The 14,582-nt window shown below is 52.0% G+C and overlaps 1 protein-coding gene across 1 annotated transcript in view; it reads left to right on the top strand.

Annotated features, from left to right (window-relative positions):
• Positions 1-1,129: 1,129 nt before the first annotated feature.
• The window catches only part of KIAA1614 (KIAA1614 ortholog), a 35,216-nt gene continuing 21,763 nt past the window's right edge, over positions 1,130-14,582 (top strand). The window contains 5 exon segments of the mRNA XM_065410158.1: positions 1,130-1,165; positions 1,167-1,233; positions 2,854-2,860; positions 5,224-6,236; positions 7,730-7,793. Of these exon segments, the coding sequence (XP_065266230.1) occupies positions 1,130-1,165; positions 1,167-1,233; positions 2,854-2,860; positions 5,224-6,236; positions 7,730-7,793 (1,187 nt within the window).

The raw sequence follows: 14,582 nt of genomic DNA, 5'->3' as shown, positions 1-14,582 counted from the left end.
CCTCCCCTCCCCTCCCCCTTCCTCCTTCCCGCCCTCCAGCCTCCCTCCAAGTTGGGACTGAGCAGCTCCCCAAGGGGTGTAGAATTCCACCCTCCCACTTCAGCTAGCCGGGGCTGCGCAGCCAATGGGGTGGGTTTGTAGCCTTCCCCCCCCCCACATTCCCCCCCCTCCCCTCTGGCCAAGCAAGTGTGTAGCCATGGCGACACTGTGAGCCCCTTCAAACATGTCTTACCTTTTATAGCCAGCGGTTCCTGTGGTTAGCATGTTTTTTTGCTTGGGTGCCCTGGTATGCGCGGGGCCGGCTCCCCAGGCTCTTTCCGCTTGCACAGCTGGGTCAGGAGGGAGTGGGGAGGGGAGAAGGGGGGCAGGGGCACCCCAGCTGTGGAGCGGAGTCACCCAGGCAGTGAACTCGGGCGCTGCTGGCAAAGGTTTTGGTTTGGTTTTTGTTTTCCTGCCTCTCAGTTTCCGGCCCTTGCTCTAGCTGGAGTGCTAGGAAAACTCCACCGCGTTTAACTCATGGGAGTCGTGGCAGAGAGAGGCCTAGCCGGGGTCCTGCTGTGAGCCCTGTGCTGATTTCCCCCCGTCCTTGTCCCCTCCAGCTGGGGTCCTGCTGCGATCCCGTGTGCAGACTTGCCCCCTCACCCCTGCTGGGGTCCTGCTGCGGTTCCCTGCGCTGATTTCCCCCTCCCCCTTGGCTAGGGTCCTGCTGTGATCCCTGTGCTGACCTCCTCTCCCCAGCTGGGGTCCTGCTGTGATTCCCCCCCAAAAGAGCTCTCAGGCTGCCCCCTCATATTTGGTGTATGTCTCTCCTGAGTGTAGTTCTGCTCCCTCTCCACTGCCTGGTGGTTGTAATGGTGTGACTATAAAAGGTTAACATCTGGGGGCGGGAGGGGTGCTCTTTTTCCTGCCTCCCTCCCATGATCATCCCAGCAGTGCTGCATAGGAAAGAGAAATGAGTGAAGAGGGCCAGAGAGAGCGGACTAGCCTCTGCCTGGCCCTGCCTTGAGGAGTAGCTCCCGCCTTGCAGTTGGGGCCTCCGGGATCCAGTCTCGGGGAGATGGAGCGCGGCCAGCACCGCTGGCAGCTGGTTTGCAGACACTTCTATCCCGTGGTGTAATCTGGAGCCTGGATGGAGGTTGGGGAGGAGATTCTCCCCACCACTCAGTTGGGGGGAGAGCTCCTGCGTCCCACACAGAAGCAGCACACCGTTCCCAGCTGACTCAGGAAGGCTTGGTGAGTATGAAAGTGGAGAACTGAATAGGATGTGGGGAGGGAGATTCCTCTGTAGTTATCCCATGCCCTCTGTCTGGCTAGGATGGTTGAATCTCAGGCCTCAAAGGAGGTTATATGGGGCTGGGAGTGGGTGTTTGTGGTAGAGGATGCAAGCTGGGGGTGACTGATGCATCTCTGTGGAGCCCAGGCTCAGCTGGTGCGGCACATTAGGAGACCCCAGTATTATCTGAGTGCTCCGCTATTACCCCCAGTGCCACAAGACAGGAAGGGTGCTCGTGGCTTAAGGCACTGAACTGGGACTCAGGAGATCTGGGTCCAGTTCCTGGTTCTGCTACATGCTGACTATGAGCAGATCACTGCATCTCTGCCTTAGTTCCCCCATTGCGAGATGCAGATAGATAACCCTCCCTTTCCCCTTACTCTGTGTCTCATCTAGTTAGACTGTAAACTCTAGGGGCAGGGGCTGCCTCTCGCTGCATTTGTACAGCGCCTAGCACAGCAGGCTGCATTCAAACTAATTGATTTGGGCATCTCAGCTGCGCATGCCCTGACCTCCCTTTGACACCTCCATGTCACTGGACCACACAATACTGTCACAAGTGGACACTTAGAGCTATACTCACTTAGGCAAGCTGTGATTTTTAGCCTCTTGTCACCTATGGCTTCTGCATAAGATTCTTCCAGTCTGGTGTTTTTTTAAGATACATATTTCTGAATGAGTCATTGGGGACTCCAAGGGCTTGTCTAGATGGGGAAGTTTTACATTATACTGATATAGTTGTACCAGTACAACTCCCCCACCCACCATGTGAACATTTGGAAGAAGGCCTGTTTTCGGTTTAGTTTATGTTGCTTGGGAAGAGGGTTAAGCTAAATCACAAAAAACTCTTTTATACCAGTATAAGAGCATCTACGTGGTGGTGAGAGGGTGACTATATTGGTTTAAATTTACATCTTAGTTTATACCATTTTTTCCCCCTGTAGACAAGCCCTAAGCAGTGAAATATCTGCTGAACTTGGAGGTGAAAAACAAGTTTTGGCTTTTTTTGCTCTTGGAAGATTCCCTGGCTAACATGTTGAAATGTGTCGCATCCATTTTTCCCCATCCAGACATGTGTAATCTCTTTAACTGCTCCACTGCTGCTTTGTGTGCGAGGTAGGCTGATCAAAGCACATGTGCAGTGCTGCCTGGATAGTCAGTGTAGCACAGCGTTACATTCCAGGCGGGTGTTGGCACATCGGTGGAATATCACAGCAACACACAGGCATTGGACTGCAGGACCATCAGCCTGCAGTGACCTGGGTGGAGGGTGATTCCTTGGACTCCTGGGTTCTATTCCTGACTCTGCTACTGACTTGCTGTGTGACCTTGGGAAAGTCACTTAGGCCAAGGTTTTCAAAGATGACTAATGATTTTGGGTGCCTCCATTTTTGTTTGCCCACCTTGAGACACCTTAAAGGAACCTGATTTTCCACACTTTCTGAAAATCAGAATCTTCACAATGCCTCAGGTTGGACACTCCCATTACTAGTCATTCTTGAAAGTCTGGGTCTTAACTTCTCTGACTTCATGGACCTCGTCTGTCAGATGGGGGTGAGAATACCTCCCCTGCCTTCGAGGGATGCCGTGAGGATGGGTTAAAGTATGCAAAGGGCTTTGAGATCCTCAGGTGGAAGGTGCTACAGAAGGGCAAAGTCGTTACCATTTTAAAATGGGATGTGGGGCAGCTCCCAAGTGTTCAGAGCCAGCTACTTGGGTTTAGGGAAGGCACTAAATATGCCTGTTCTCGTGGCTCTGTGTAGCCGGGAGGGCTGGGCTTGGCCATTGCTCCTTGACAGCATCCAATCGCTACATCCCAGCCAAGGCCATGTGGAGAGCCATGTGGTAAGTGGAGATGGCAGCGGCACTGTCTCTTCTGAACAGTTTGCTGTGAGGCTCAGGTCTGGAAACAGCTCCAGGGGGAGTATAGTTCTTTTGATCCGGGTTTTCCCCTTCCCTCCCCATACCGCCCTTGTGTTTGAAGTCTCTCTCCCCGTGACCTTCTGGAAAGTCCAGGAGAATGTTTCATGTCACTTGCTGATTTCCCCAAAGCCAACTGGTCTCCTGGATCGGAGAGAATTCTGCTCTGGCCCTCACCCTTGTGCCCACTCTTCTCATGTCCATCTCAGCCTTAGGCGAATGCCTGAACTTGCTCACTCTTATCCTCAACCTTGACTTGTGGTGAGGGGAGGGGCCACAGAGGGAGTTTGCCCGCTGTCCTAGTGGGAAACCTAGGAGAACATTGGGTGTCAGGATCCATCTAGCCTGGGGTACATCTATGTATTTCTAAAATACCAGTCCCCACAATGCAGCAATACAAAGGGTCACACCTGGATTCACTTAAAAATAGTAATTTAAACTTATTTTGTAGTGGGGGGACTCAGCTCTCTACACTGGAGTCCATCTGACCTCACCAGGGGCCCTGACCTTCCCAGCTAGGAACTGCACACACAGTCAGCTTATGATGCCTTGAACGAGGTCTTTGACTCTAGGGAATGATCACGCTGGTGCGGTTGGAATTAACATGCTCACCCAACCTCTGCTCCAAACCTATGCAGAACTGACCCATGCCTGTCTGGGAATATCTTCTCTTGCTCATTGATTTCCTGCCCTTCTGCCCGGCTCCACAGTTCTGGGAGAGGAGGTGCCGGAATGCCACAAGCAAGGTTCTTCCCCTGGCAGCCAACTGAAGGCAGGACATAACTGAAGTCTCGGGAGATTACCAGCCCAGCCTAGCGAACTCAGCATTAGAAACCAGTCTTCTGGAGGCTGATCCACACCTTTAGAAAAGCACCAATGTTCCCTCTGATGCTATAGACAGATTTGGGAGTGGAGGAGCCCTTGCTACGTGCCGACAACTAGCAGTAGCGTGAGGCTGGGTGAGCCGAGTTGGGGATGGGTCTTAAACTTCCCCCAAAACTTCATTCAGGCTGGTCACTTTCCTAACTCAGCAGTTCTGAGTCAATAGTGGCTCACTGCCTGAGGAGAGGCAGCATGACCTAGAGGCTAGGCTGGGGACTGCAAGTCAGGACACCTGAGTTCTATCTCAGTGTTGTCACTGATCTGCCTATGTCATGCACTTAATCGCTCTGTCTCAGTTTCCCTATCTCTAAAATGGGGATGATAATACTCACCTGCTTTTGCAAAAGCCCTCTGATGGAATGTGCGAGATAAATGCAAATAGATATTTGATCTTAGAACTGTCAGTCTGGAGGCTCTTGCTGCTATTCTAACCCATCTATACAGGGAGATGAGATAAAAGCAGAGAGCGAATGACTTGTTTAATGTGTCTGAAGACAAGGAAAGTTGAAGTGCCCATTGTCATAGACAGAGTTCAGTTCACAGAACTTGTCATTTCCTCCCTGCTTCAGCCTAGTGCAGTAACCGATCCGAAAGCCGCGCTCCACTCTCACTACATAGAATTGCGATGGAAAGTATACAATAGTGAAACGGCGATGCCAGGTGAATTCTGCCTGCAATGATGGTTGTACCCAAGAACTGCACACAACTGTGGGGAGGGCCTGTTGGCTAGTAGTGGGAGCAGGGGCCTCAGAGCTGGGATTCCTGACTTCTGGTCCCAGGAATGCTGTGAACTTGGGCAAGTTGCTTGGTCTCTCTCTCTTTGCCCTTCCTTGACACAGGATAATCAATAAACATCTAAGTTTACTGGAGCAGGGACCATCTTTTTGTTCTGTCTGCGCAGCACCTAGCCCAGTGGGGCCCTGGTCCATGACTGGAGCTCCTAGGGGCTGCTGCAGTGTAAATAATTGTATGCAAAGCTTAGAGACCTTTGGCAAGGGCTGTGCGGAGCTAGCCAATGTTAGCGGGGGCGATAGGAAAAGGAGTTCTCTGAGAGGAGGGTGTGTAGGCCCATCCAGCTGTGGTGCTGCAGAGAGCTCCCTTTACAGTCCAGCTGAGTTCTGCCTTACTGCTGTTTGTTTTCTCTGAAGGGGCCCCCGGAAGGCCGGCATGGAGGGGAACTCGCCTACGGAGAAGAGAAGAGCCGTGAAGGGCACGAAGCAGCACGGCAGGAACACCTGTAGGAGCAACCTCCCTGCAGAGAGCGCCGAGCCCAGCACCGACCAGCCTGTCCGAGCGGCCTTGGAGCCAGCGCGGCTGCGAGGGGAACTGGGCAGGGCCACTCACTCTATTCTGGAGGGCAAGGTGAAGGCTCTGAAGGAGAAGAGGTCGACCATTAAGCAGGGAGGAGCGGTGTCCCAGGAACGGGCATCTCTGAAGAAGCCCAAGGCCAGGAAAGGGAAGCTCGCGCCAGGTCCGGCAGTGGTGGAGGGGGTCCCCCAGGACGCGGTGGTGGAGCCGCGGGCTCAGATCCGCACCTACTTGACGGACGTGCTGCTAGACAGCCGTGACGATGTGGACTTTGGGCAGGGTGCCAGGGGGCCTGTGGCTGCAGACCTTTACGCCAACAACGTAGAAGCTCTGAAGGCGCATAGGACAGTGGGAGGAGGCAGTACCTTGGGCTGCGGTTCAGCTGAGGAACTCTGGAGGCTTCCAAGCCCAGGAAGGAGCATACAGGAGAATGCTGACTACTGCTCAGAAAACAGGGCCCAAAGGGGCTCCCCAAATGGGCTTTGGGGCACCAGCTCCACTAGGAATCCTCCCTCAAGCAGCCAGAAATCTTCCCTTGAAGACCATGGCAAACCAGCCCCCTTTGGAGAAGAGCTGGCTCAGGCTAGGGACTCGGAGAGCCTCCCCCTGGCTCAAAAGGACGATCTGTGCGGGGGGTTAGCCCCATCGGGGCGGTTGTGGAGGGCGGAGAGCTGGGACAGCCTGGGCAGTGCTGCGAGTGCCGCCAGCGGCCTGTCTCTGGCTGAGCAGGTGGAGAGGAACCGGGCCGTGCTGCAGGAGATGCTGAGCCTGTCGAGGCAGAACCGCTCTCCTCTAGAGCCTCATCGCTATGCGAAGGAAACGCTCATGCTAGCGAAGGATGGAGCCGCTCAAGGTGGGTATTTGATGTGGGAGCATCTCAAGCGTGTGTGATGGGCAGGGGGAATGTCACAGCCATTTTAATGCTGCTCTGCCATGCACCTCAGTCCTGCCTTGCAGTACCTACCCCTGCTGTCCACTCTGAATTACACAGTCTCACTCACCGTTACTTACAGATGCCCTGCAAAGAAAGCACAACAAATTGGGGCTGTGACCGTTGCCCATTTTTGCTCCTTTATGGTAGGAAAAGAAGGCCTGAAATTTGGGGGGGGGGGGGGGGGGTGAGGGTTTTTGCATTTTTATTTTTAAATCACAGGCCCTTTCTCCACCAAAAAAAAGAGCTACCACTTCAATTAAATCAGTGCAGGTTCCTTGTGTAGTCACTTAAATTCAGGGCCTTATCAATGTAGCTTAAAAATGAGGAATGGCAAGCCTGGTTGGAGGCTTCAGATGTGGTTTGCAAGCGTTCCCAGCTCAAAATTGAATCTTTAACAAAGACAGCTTTTCTGTTAAGTGTTTCTCCGGTATTTGACTTACATACGCATATAATCCCAACATTTTACAGTGTGAATAAAAATCACCTCTCTCAATTAATCAGGTTTCGCTTGTAGAATTAGATCTGAGGTCATAATGCTGCCAGTTATCCAGTCATCCATAGTGTCTTCCAGGTTAAACAGAAGAGCCAAGGCCTGAATTTCTAATATTTAAAATACTAGCAGAAAAAAAGCCTTTTTCAGGCCACTTTATCCATACAGAAAGTGGTAGAAGCTCAATTTTTCTTTTGGAGATCCACCCTTGAATTACTATGGACAGTAGATCAGCAAACTCGCTACTTGTTCATCTCCAGAAGTCTCTACCCCCACTAGTGCATCGTTAACTCGCTGACTCCCTGTCAGGGTGACCATTTCTTTCCCAAATATGGCCTAGTGCTGTGTGAGCTCTGTCCTTGCCATATTATAAGGGAAAGGCTGAGTGAGGAGAAACAAGACTGTGCTGTAGAAAACTGTAGCTCTAGGTACAGTTGCCCCAAAATCCCTTCTCTGTGGGAATGGGTAGTGCATCATCTGCAGGGGTTGCTGAGTAAGTAGTCAGCCTTCTTTGTGGAAACATGGCTAGGAAGGCAACCGTAACTCTCCTTATCACTATCTCATGAAAGCTGAGACCACCCAACTCAATGGAGTGCTCCGAGTCCAAGTAGATTTGTTTTAGAACAAACCCTAATGAAGTCCATGCCGTGCTCTCTTGCCAGTGATTCTGAGCGCTGTTCTGTACAAAGATATCTTGGTGTCAGACCAGAGGGTATCTCAGAAATCCTCATATTGCAGATTGGAAGCCTTTGAAATACACATAATCTAGAAGGAAAGGATTGGCTTTGGAGGAGGAGCCCTGAGGTTGGTTTGCGGGTGAATGGGATCTGTAGTGAACAGAAGAGCAGGGTCCTTTCACACACCCTGCTTTACCTGTTGCTGAGGTGTGCGACTCAATGTGCGTCTCTGTTCTGGGTTGCAGAGCTGCTGGTGAATGACCTGGACTGGGACTCTGGGGTCTCGCTGCAGGACTCAGAAGGGTACAGGTAAGAGCTGAGAACACTGCGGGAAGGAAGTGAAGATTGCCCCTTCTCCCTCCCCTCCCATCCATCCTCCCCGCATGTATTTTTAAAACTAGTAGGCAGTCCCTGGTGAGTCTTCGTCTGGTTCCTGAACTTCCCCCTCCCCCTTAGAGGTGTCCTTTCCCCCTCACACACACAAGGCCAGAACGAAGGCGCTCTCCCAGGCCAGCCTGGGGGAAGCTGGCCCCGCTGCTGCTTGTGTTCAGCCCGCTCTGAGGTTCTATGGAGAGCTCCAGTCTTCAGGGCCATGAGTCAGGCAGCTGTCCCCAGCACCCAGTTCACTCGAAATAGCAATCGCTAAATGCGCAGCGTTCCCTGCCAGCGCCCCCTGCCCATGGATGATTGGGAACCTGGCACCACTAAACCAAGGGTGGGAATTGCTTTCGCTGTGCTTTGTTTCCCGGCATACACATGGAGAGGAGCAGATGGAAATGTACAGTACTCTTGCTGGAAGCTTTTAACATAACACGACTTTATTTCCAGACTTCAGAACGGTAACACACAAGAACCCAAAAGCAGAGAGACAAAACAGGCTGCTCCCTAAGACAAAGAAGCATATCTCATCCCTTACTGCAGGGTGGCTGGCAGCTGATTGACTGCTGCTATGTCTAAATCACACACTTTCCTGTAGCGCCCCCCAGCCTTCAAGCAGTAGGAAACCCCCTACGATTTAAAGTGATAGTGTGTAATTGTAACAGTTTGCAATACACCACACACTTGAACAAGAAAAAATAACACACACATCTAAACAGAAGGCTAAGGAGTAAAGTCTGGGAGAGCAGTTAATTCTAGGCTCCCGTCAGCGCCAGCTTGTATTAGTTCATTATAAGCCCTGGGGCTGTTGCATTACAGGACTTGTTCTTCCCAACTGGAGCCCAGAATAGCCCCAAATACTATATTGCTGCCGAGTCCCATGTGTGTTTTAGAAGGGTCGGGTCCAGCAGTTCATGGAGGACATGTGTTTCCTCTGAGGACAGGGAGCTCTCAGCAGAGCATGGCAGCGTGATCTGTGTGGGGCTGCCATTAAAACTAGCTTTACCTTACGCCGCTGGCTACCGCTCAGGGGGGTTTGCCAGGGAAACCTGACGAGGGGCCAGTGCTGCCCAATTCAGATCTGGATCTCTTTGAGTGACTTTGGCTCTGGATGGCAGCTTAGGCCCAGCTGTTGGGGGAACAATCATTGTCAGCAGGAAGGTTTTTGAGGTTAGGATGTGTGCGTGCACACAGGAGAGGGCGGAGGAGGAAGGGCCTGCTTCATGCCTTACCCATTCCCTTCCAGGGGGGTGTCTTCTGTGCTGCACTTGCTCCCCTCACCTTGTCTATTAGTCTGTGGTATGACTCTGGAATCCAAGGAAACTCTGCCCTGTGCTCCGTTCCTGTTTGCTCAGAGTGCTCCCCTCACCAATTACCCCCTGCTGATGGCACCCACTAGGAAGTCAGGCTGCTACACTCCCAGCAGCTGCAAAGATGGAGTGGGGGGTGTCTCTTCCTGCCCCACTGTGAGAGCAGGGCCAGCGATCTGGTCTGATTCCATTGTGGGGAGGAGTGGCAGGACTCCGGGGTGCACCATCTGCATGTCATAGAGCTGTGCTCACCGTATCCCACCACCTGGAGCTCTTGGATGAGAGAGGAGCAGGGCATGACTGCAGGGATCCCCTGGCCTTCTCCCCTTTACCCACAAGCACAAGAGCCCTGGGGGTTACTGCATGCTTGAGGCTGCAGAGGGTCTGCTGTTGCCCTGTGGATTGGGTGGAAGTATTCCCCTTAACCCCTCCATAGTGAGTTACTCATCTCAACCTCCTCCAATTGCTGTTCTATCTGGGGGATGCAGACTGGGAGGATGGGTGGACAAATGGATCATTTATTTGTTTCAACCTCCCCCTCCCCCAAATAACAAGTGACTTGCCCAAGGTCACCCAGCAGGCTAAAGGCAAAGCTGGGAACAGAATCCAGGTCTGCTGAGTCCCAGTCCAGTGACAATTAACTGTTTTTAGTGCCTAGCAGAGGTGTCAGACTGACATCTCTGGAGCCCTCTATCTACGGAACAAGGGTAGCATGAGCTTCCACCAGCTATTGCCCTGCCTCTATGCATCAGCCACCTGGATCAGTTCCCTGGGTGTGAGATCGGCAGCTCAGTCTCCAGGCCCAGCGCGTGCTCGGCCTCTATTCAGTCTGCCAGTGGTGACGGTAGTTTTTGGCTCCTTACAGGTAGCTTAGGAGCCTGAGGCTTTAGGGTACGTCTATACTTACCTGCTGGTTCGGCGGCAAGCAATCGATCTTCTGGGATTGATTTATCGCGTCTTGTCTAGACACGATAAATCGATCCCGGAAGAGCTCGCCGTCGACGCCGGTAATCCTGCTCTGCGAGAGGAGTAGGCGGAGTCGACGGGGGAGCCTGCCTGCCACGTGTGGACCCGCGGTAAGTACCTTTAAGTTCGAACTAAGATACTTCGACTTCAGCTACGTTATTCACGTAGCTGAAGTTGCGTCTCTTAGTTCGAACTGGGGGCTTAGTGTGGACCAGCCCTTAGAGTCAGGGTATTCATGGAGTAGATGCATCCTGTGGAATAGGGAGCAAGAGAGACACCTGGGAGCAGTTGTAGATGCTAGACAGAATCTTGCAAATCAGTGTAGATCTGGGTCATAGGGCAAAGCAAATAATGGGCTCTGAACTGTGGGCCTGGGATTTAAGGAGGAGTCAATAGTTCTAGTGTTCCCTGGGGGGATTTGTTAGTCCCCTTTTAGACAGTGGGTCAAATATTCAATAAGGCCTCAAGCTGGTCTCTGTCCGTCCATCCATCCGTCCTGCTGTCCCTCATCCCCATAGTATCTGCACACCTCTCATAGCGCTTTGCAACGATGGAGACACGGGCGGGACGGGGGGAGGAGATACTTGCCCTAGGTCACCCAGCAATAGAACCCAGGTCTCTTGTCTCCCAGTGCCGTGCCTTACCCAGGCCATTCTGCCCCCATGTTCATCTGTGCACATGCAAATCACTGATTGGAGCAATTTTTAAGCACTATCCCTTAGGAGGTCACACTTGTAAGACACCAAGTGCTAGTGCTCAAAATTTGTGTGTACAGGCTTTAAAGTGCATTCGCAGAGGCCACACTTTGGAAATATGGCCCTCAGCTTGCCCAAGATCTGGGCCCAATTGTGGGCTTTGTGCTCCGCACGATCTCCAGGAAGAGGCTGACCCAAACGATCAAAGGGGTTAACGTGTACAGAAGGTCTGGGAAAGTTGTAACTGCTTGCGGTTGGGAGGGAATCAGACTTAAATCTCCCCATGGGCTAGTGCAGATTGTGCAGGTAGGAACCTATAATCTCACTGAACTAATGATAAACCTTAGGGATATGGAGTAAAAATAAGAGATCCTAGAGAGTGAGATTTCCAGCTGTGTCAGGCTTGTGTGTGGGAGGAGGAGGAGAGACTCTGTTTGGCCTCATTTGAGGCAGCTGAGCGGCTGCCCAGCTGTAGTACTGTGCAGGATGATGCTCTGGTCACCAAAGGTGGGAGCTGGTGGGGGATCTGCTGATTGAGTTCGCGGTATGATCTGGGCCTCCAGCTGGTGAGGATGTCATGGGTGATGAGAGACTTGACAGGTTTCATGGGGCGGGTGAGTGAGCTTGTGGAATGGCTGGCTCAGGGCAGCGCTGGAGGCATCTCGCAGATCAGTGTTGGGAGCAGGGAGGAGTTCGACAAGCACTTAACGAGAGAGAATGTCACATTAGTGGGTGTCTCTGCTAGCTAGGGAAATGGACAAGTCTTGATGGTGTCCTGAATCACCCTTCATGCAAAACATTTTATGTAAGTCAAGGGATTCTGCTCTATTGTGTTCTCCAGTTTAACAAAGAATTGAGATAGACCATTACAAGTGGGGAATAATACTGAGCTCTCTGCACACTCAGAGCAAAGAAGATTTGTTATCCCCCCTTTACGGATGGGGAAACAAATGCACATAGCCATGAAGTGACTTGCCAAAAGGTGTCACAGCACATCAGTGACTGAGCTGGGAAGGGAACCTCGCTTTTCTCATGATTCTGAAGCTAGTTCTGTAGCCACTGGATCACACAGCCTCCTTAATGGTCTCTGCCTGTTTGCTCTTGAGCTTGCCCTGGTAAGAGTCCTTGTTGTCACCCCTTAAAGACATCTGTCCAGCAATATCCACACACAGATCTTTATTCCGGTGGCTGGCCACAAAGACTTCCTGCACCTACGTTTCTCACTGGATGGCAATGAGATCTAGCGTCTCAACATAGCTCCAAGCAGCTGCTCGAGGCATGTTGCAGGGTTTCTGGAGTAATACTGCAGCAAAGCTGATGTATTTGAATGCAGGAGCAAATGGGCAAATATCCTGGCCCTCTGCCAGTTTTTAACTGGAGGAGGGGGACTTCTGGTCAACTTCACACCACAGTGGAGGGCACATGGATAAACAGAGAGGTCAGTAACTGTCACCCACAAGGCTGCGTGGGATAGCAGTTGGAGGACTGCCATAGCAGCATCGCGTACACATGAACAGTAGATTGAACTAACTCAATTCACACTGAACTTAGCTCACTTTGAAAGAGGATTCCAGAATTTGCAACAGATTTGCAGTTAGTGTATGCAAGTGTTTTCAAACCGGCTTAACTGGACTTTGTCCAGTTTAGCCCCCGTGTAGACAAGCCCTAATATACTAGGGTATACCAAGCTATAAAGGGCCTCATAAATCCAGTCAGTGCCTTGAATGGCACTGAGAAACAGTCTGGACTCCGCTGCAGAGGGGAGTATAATGTGCTCTCTGCATACGCTAGCTCCGGTTCTGGAGTGGTCTGTGTGGGTAGCCATCCCACTATGGAGGCTGCAAGTGACGGAAAGGAGCCACAGGCAGGATAAATCTACCCGTCAATCAGTAGGAAGCACGATGCGCCCACAGAATGCACGTCTTGCTCTGAAGCGAGTTTGGACGCTGTTGTGTTTCACATGCCTGCCTTCCCCTAGAAAGCCCTGGGCATGAAAGGGTTAATCTGAGACTCTCTGAAGTGACTGCCTGAGCTGATTACTGTAATCAGGGGGATTATGGCAGCAGCCAGTAGGGAAAGCCTGTGCTCTGGAATAGCCTGTGGATCACATGTGGGGCGGGACAGAGCAGGGGGCAGCTCAGAGACAATGTGAAGTGGAAGAATGGGGAGCGATTTTTCCCCAGGGCAGTGCAATGTACAGGGGAGCAGGGGAGTGGGTGGGAACAGACATCCTGGGGATTGTCCTGAGTGCAGCAGCTTAACTAGGTAGCAGGAAGGAAAGCTTGGAGCTTACTGCCCCTGAGAGAATGAAATTCCGTTCCTTTGGGGGTGAGATTTAACATGCATATCCTAGTACAGCCGCTGTTGAGACAGTCTAGGGTTATTCCCCAGGGAGCTGGCTGCACTGGAGGGATTGTGTGGTTCCCTATGGGGGAGAAAGGGGAGCTACATTGCAGTGACACAGCTGTGTGGGGAGGGGGCAGCTGCAGACCCTCTTGCAGTGGAGAGATTGCAGTGCAATCCCTGGCGGGCGGGGCTTCACTACAGATCCAGTAATACTCTGGTTGTGGTTTGAGTGCCCCGGGGACTGGAACCTATAGCCCCGATTACAGTTGGGAAATTGTTTTCTGATTCCGAGTGGATTTAGGCTGCTGCTTCTGGGCAGAGTCTGCAATGTGACTGAGTGCATTATGTGTGGCTCTTGCTATGCTGGTTCCTGTGGAACTGACAGAAATCCTGTGCCTCTGGGCTAGTGAAGTGTTTGAGTTCTGGCTTGGGTGTAGCTGGTGTTGGGGTGTCACTTTTCTTCAAAGCTGGTTGATCCCTTTCCATGGTCATGGCCAGGATGTGAGAGAGGGGCCCTGAAGAATTCACCATGGGTCCTACATCCAATGCAGGGCCTTCCGGGAGAGTGTGAGCCGAGTATGAGGCTGGATGCATTCAACAAACCTGCTAGCTCTTGAACATAAAACTGAGTTTAGTGCATTCATTAAAGGCTCTTGCTAGCCTGGGACACAATGAGTGTCTGCTCAGCTAGTTAAAAGTGACATTTGGTGGGGCCCACACAGCTGCTTTTCTTCCATGCCAGCCATGGTTTTGTGCCCCCCTCTGCCTAACTGTATATGCTAGGAGTGTGTTCTGGGCAGCTATCCCAAGGACAATGGCTGTTTTTCAGAGCCCCTTCCGTTTCTGCCAAGGATTCTGGGAATTGTTACACTCTACCCACAGTCACCTCCTTCAAGGACAGAGTGGCCATTTGGTGTCATGGGAACCTTCCTGGCATGGTAGGCGCCGGCTGTTGAGTGACAGCGTTTGAGGCAGAGCAGGGCAGAAATGGGAACAGCGCCCAGACCACTCTCAGGTGTTCCCTGCTGTCCCTCTACACTGTTTTAGTGAACTGGGAGGAGGCAGCCTCTGGACGAGGCCTGTCTCTCCCATTGGTGGGACAGTGTAATTCTGCTCTTTTAGCACATGGCACTAAGCAGCCTGACTCTGTCCTCTCTCCCTTTCATGCTGGTGTCTTCTCACCATGGCACTCCAGGCCATATTTGCCTGTAGGTCCGTGAGTTCTGGGCCTGGGGGCAGTGATTTTGGGGAAGACCATCTGAAGCCAAAAGCGAACGGAAGGAAATGTTAGGGGTGTCAGCCCCAGAGCACTAACTGGCTAGGTGAGCTGAGAACATCTCATGTCTGTACGGCACGTGGGTAATGACCATTCAACCCTAACTATGGGCCATCATTGCTAACAG

This window comes from Emys orbicularis, chromosome 8, assembly GCF_028017835.1.
Source record: "Emys orbicularis isolate rEmyOrb1 chromosome 8, rEmyOrb1.hap1, whole genome shotgun sequence".
In the NCBI taxonomy this organism is placed as follows: domain Eukaryota; kingdom Metazoa; phylum Chordata; order Testudines; family Emydidae; genus Emys; species Emys orbicularis.
The sequence above is the reverse complement of the archived record's forward strand: the minus strand, read 5'-3'. Positions and strand labels throughout refer to the sequence as shown.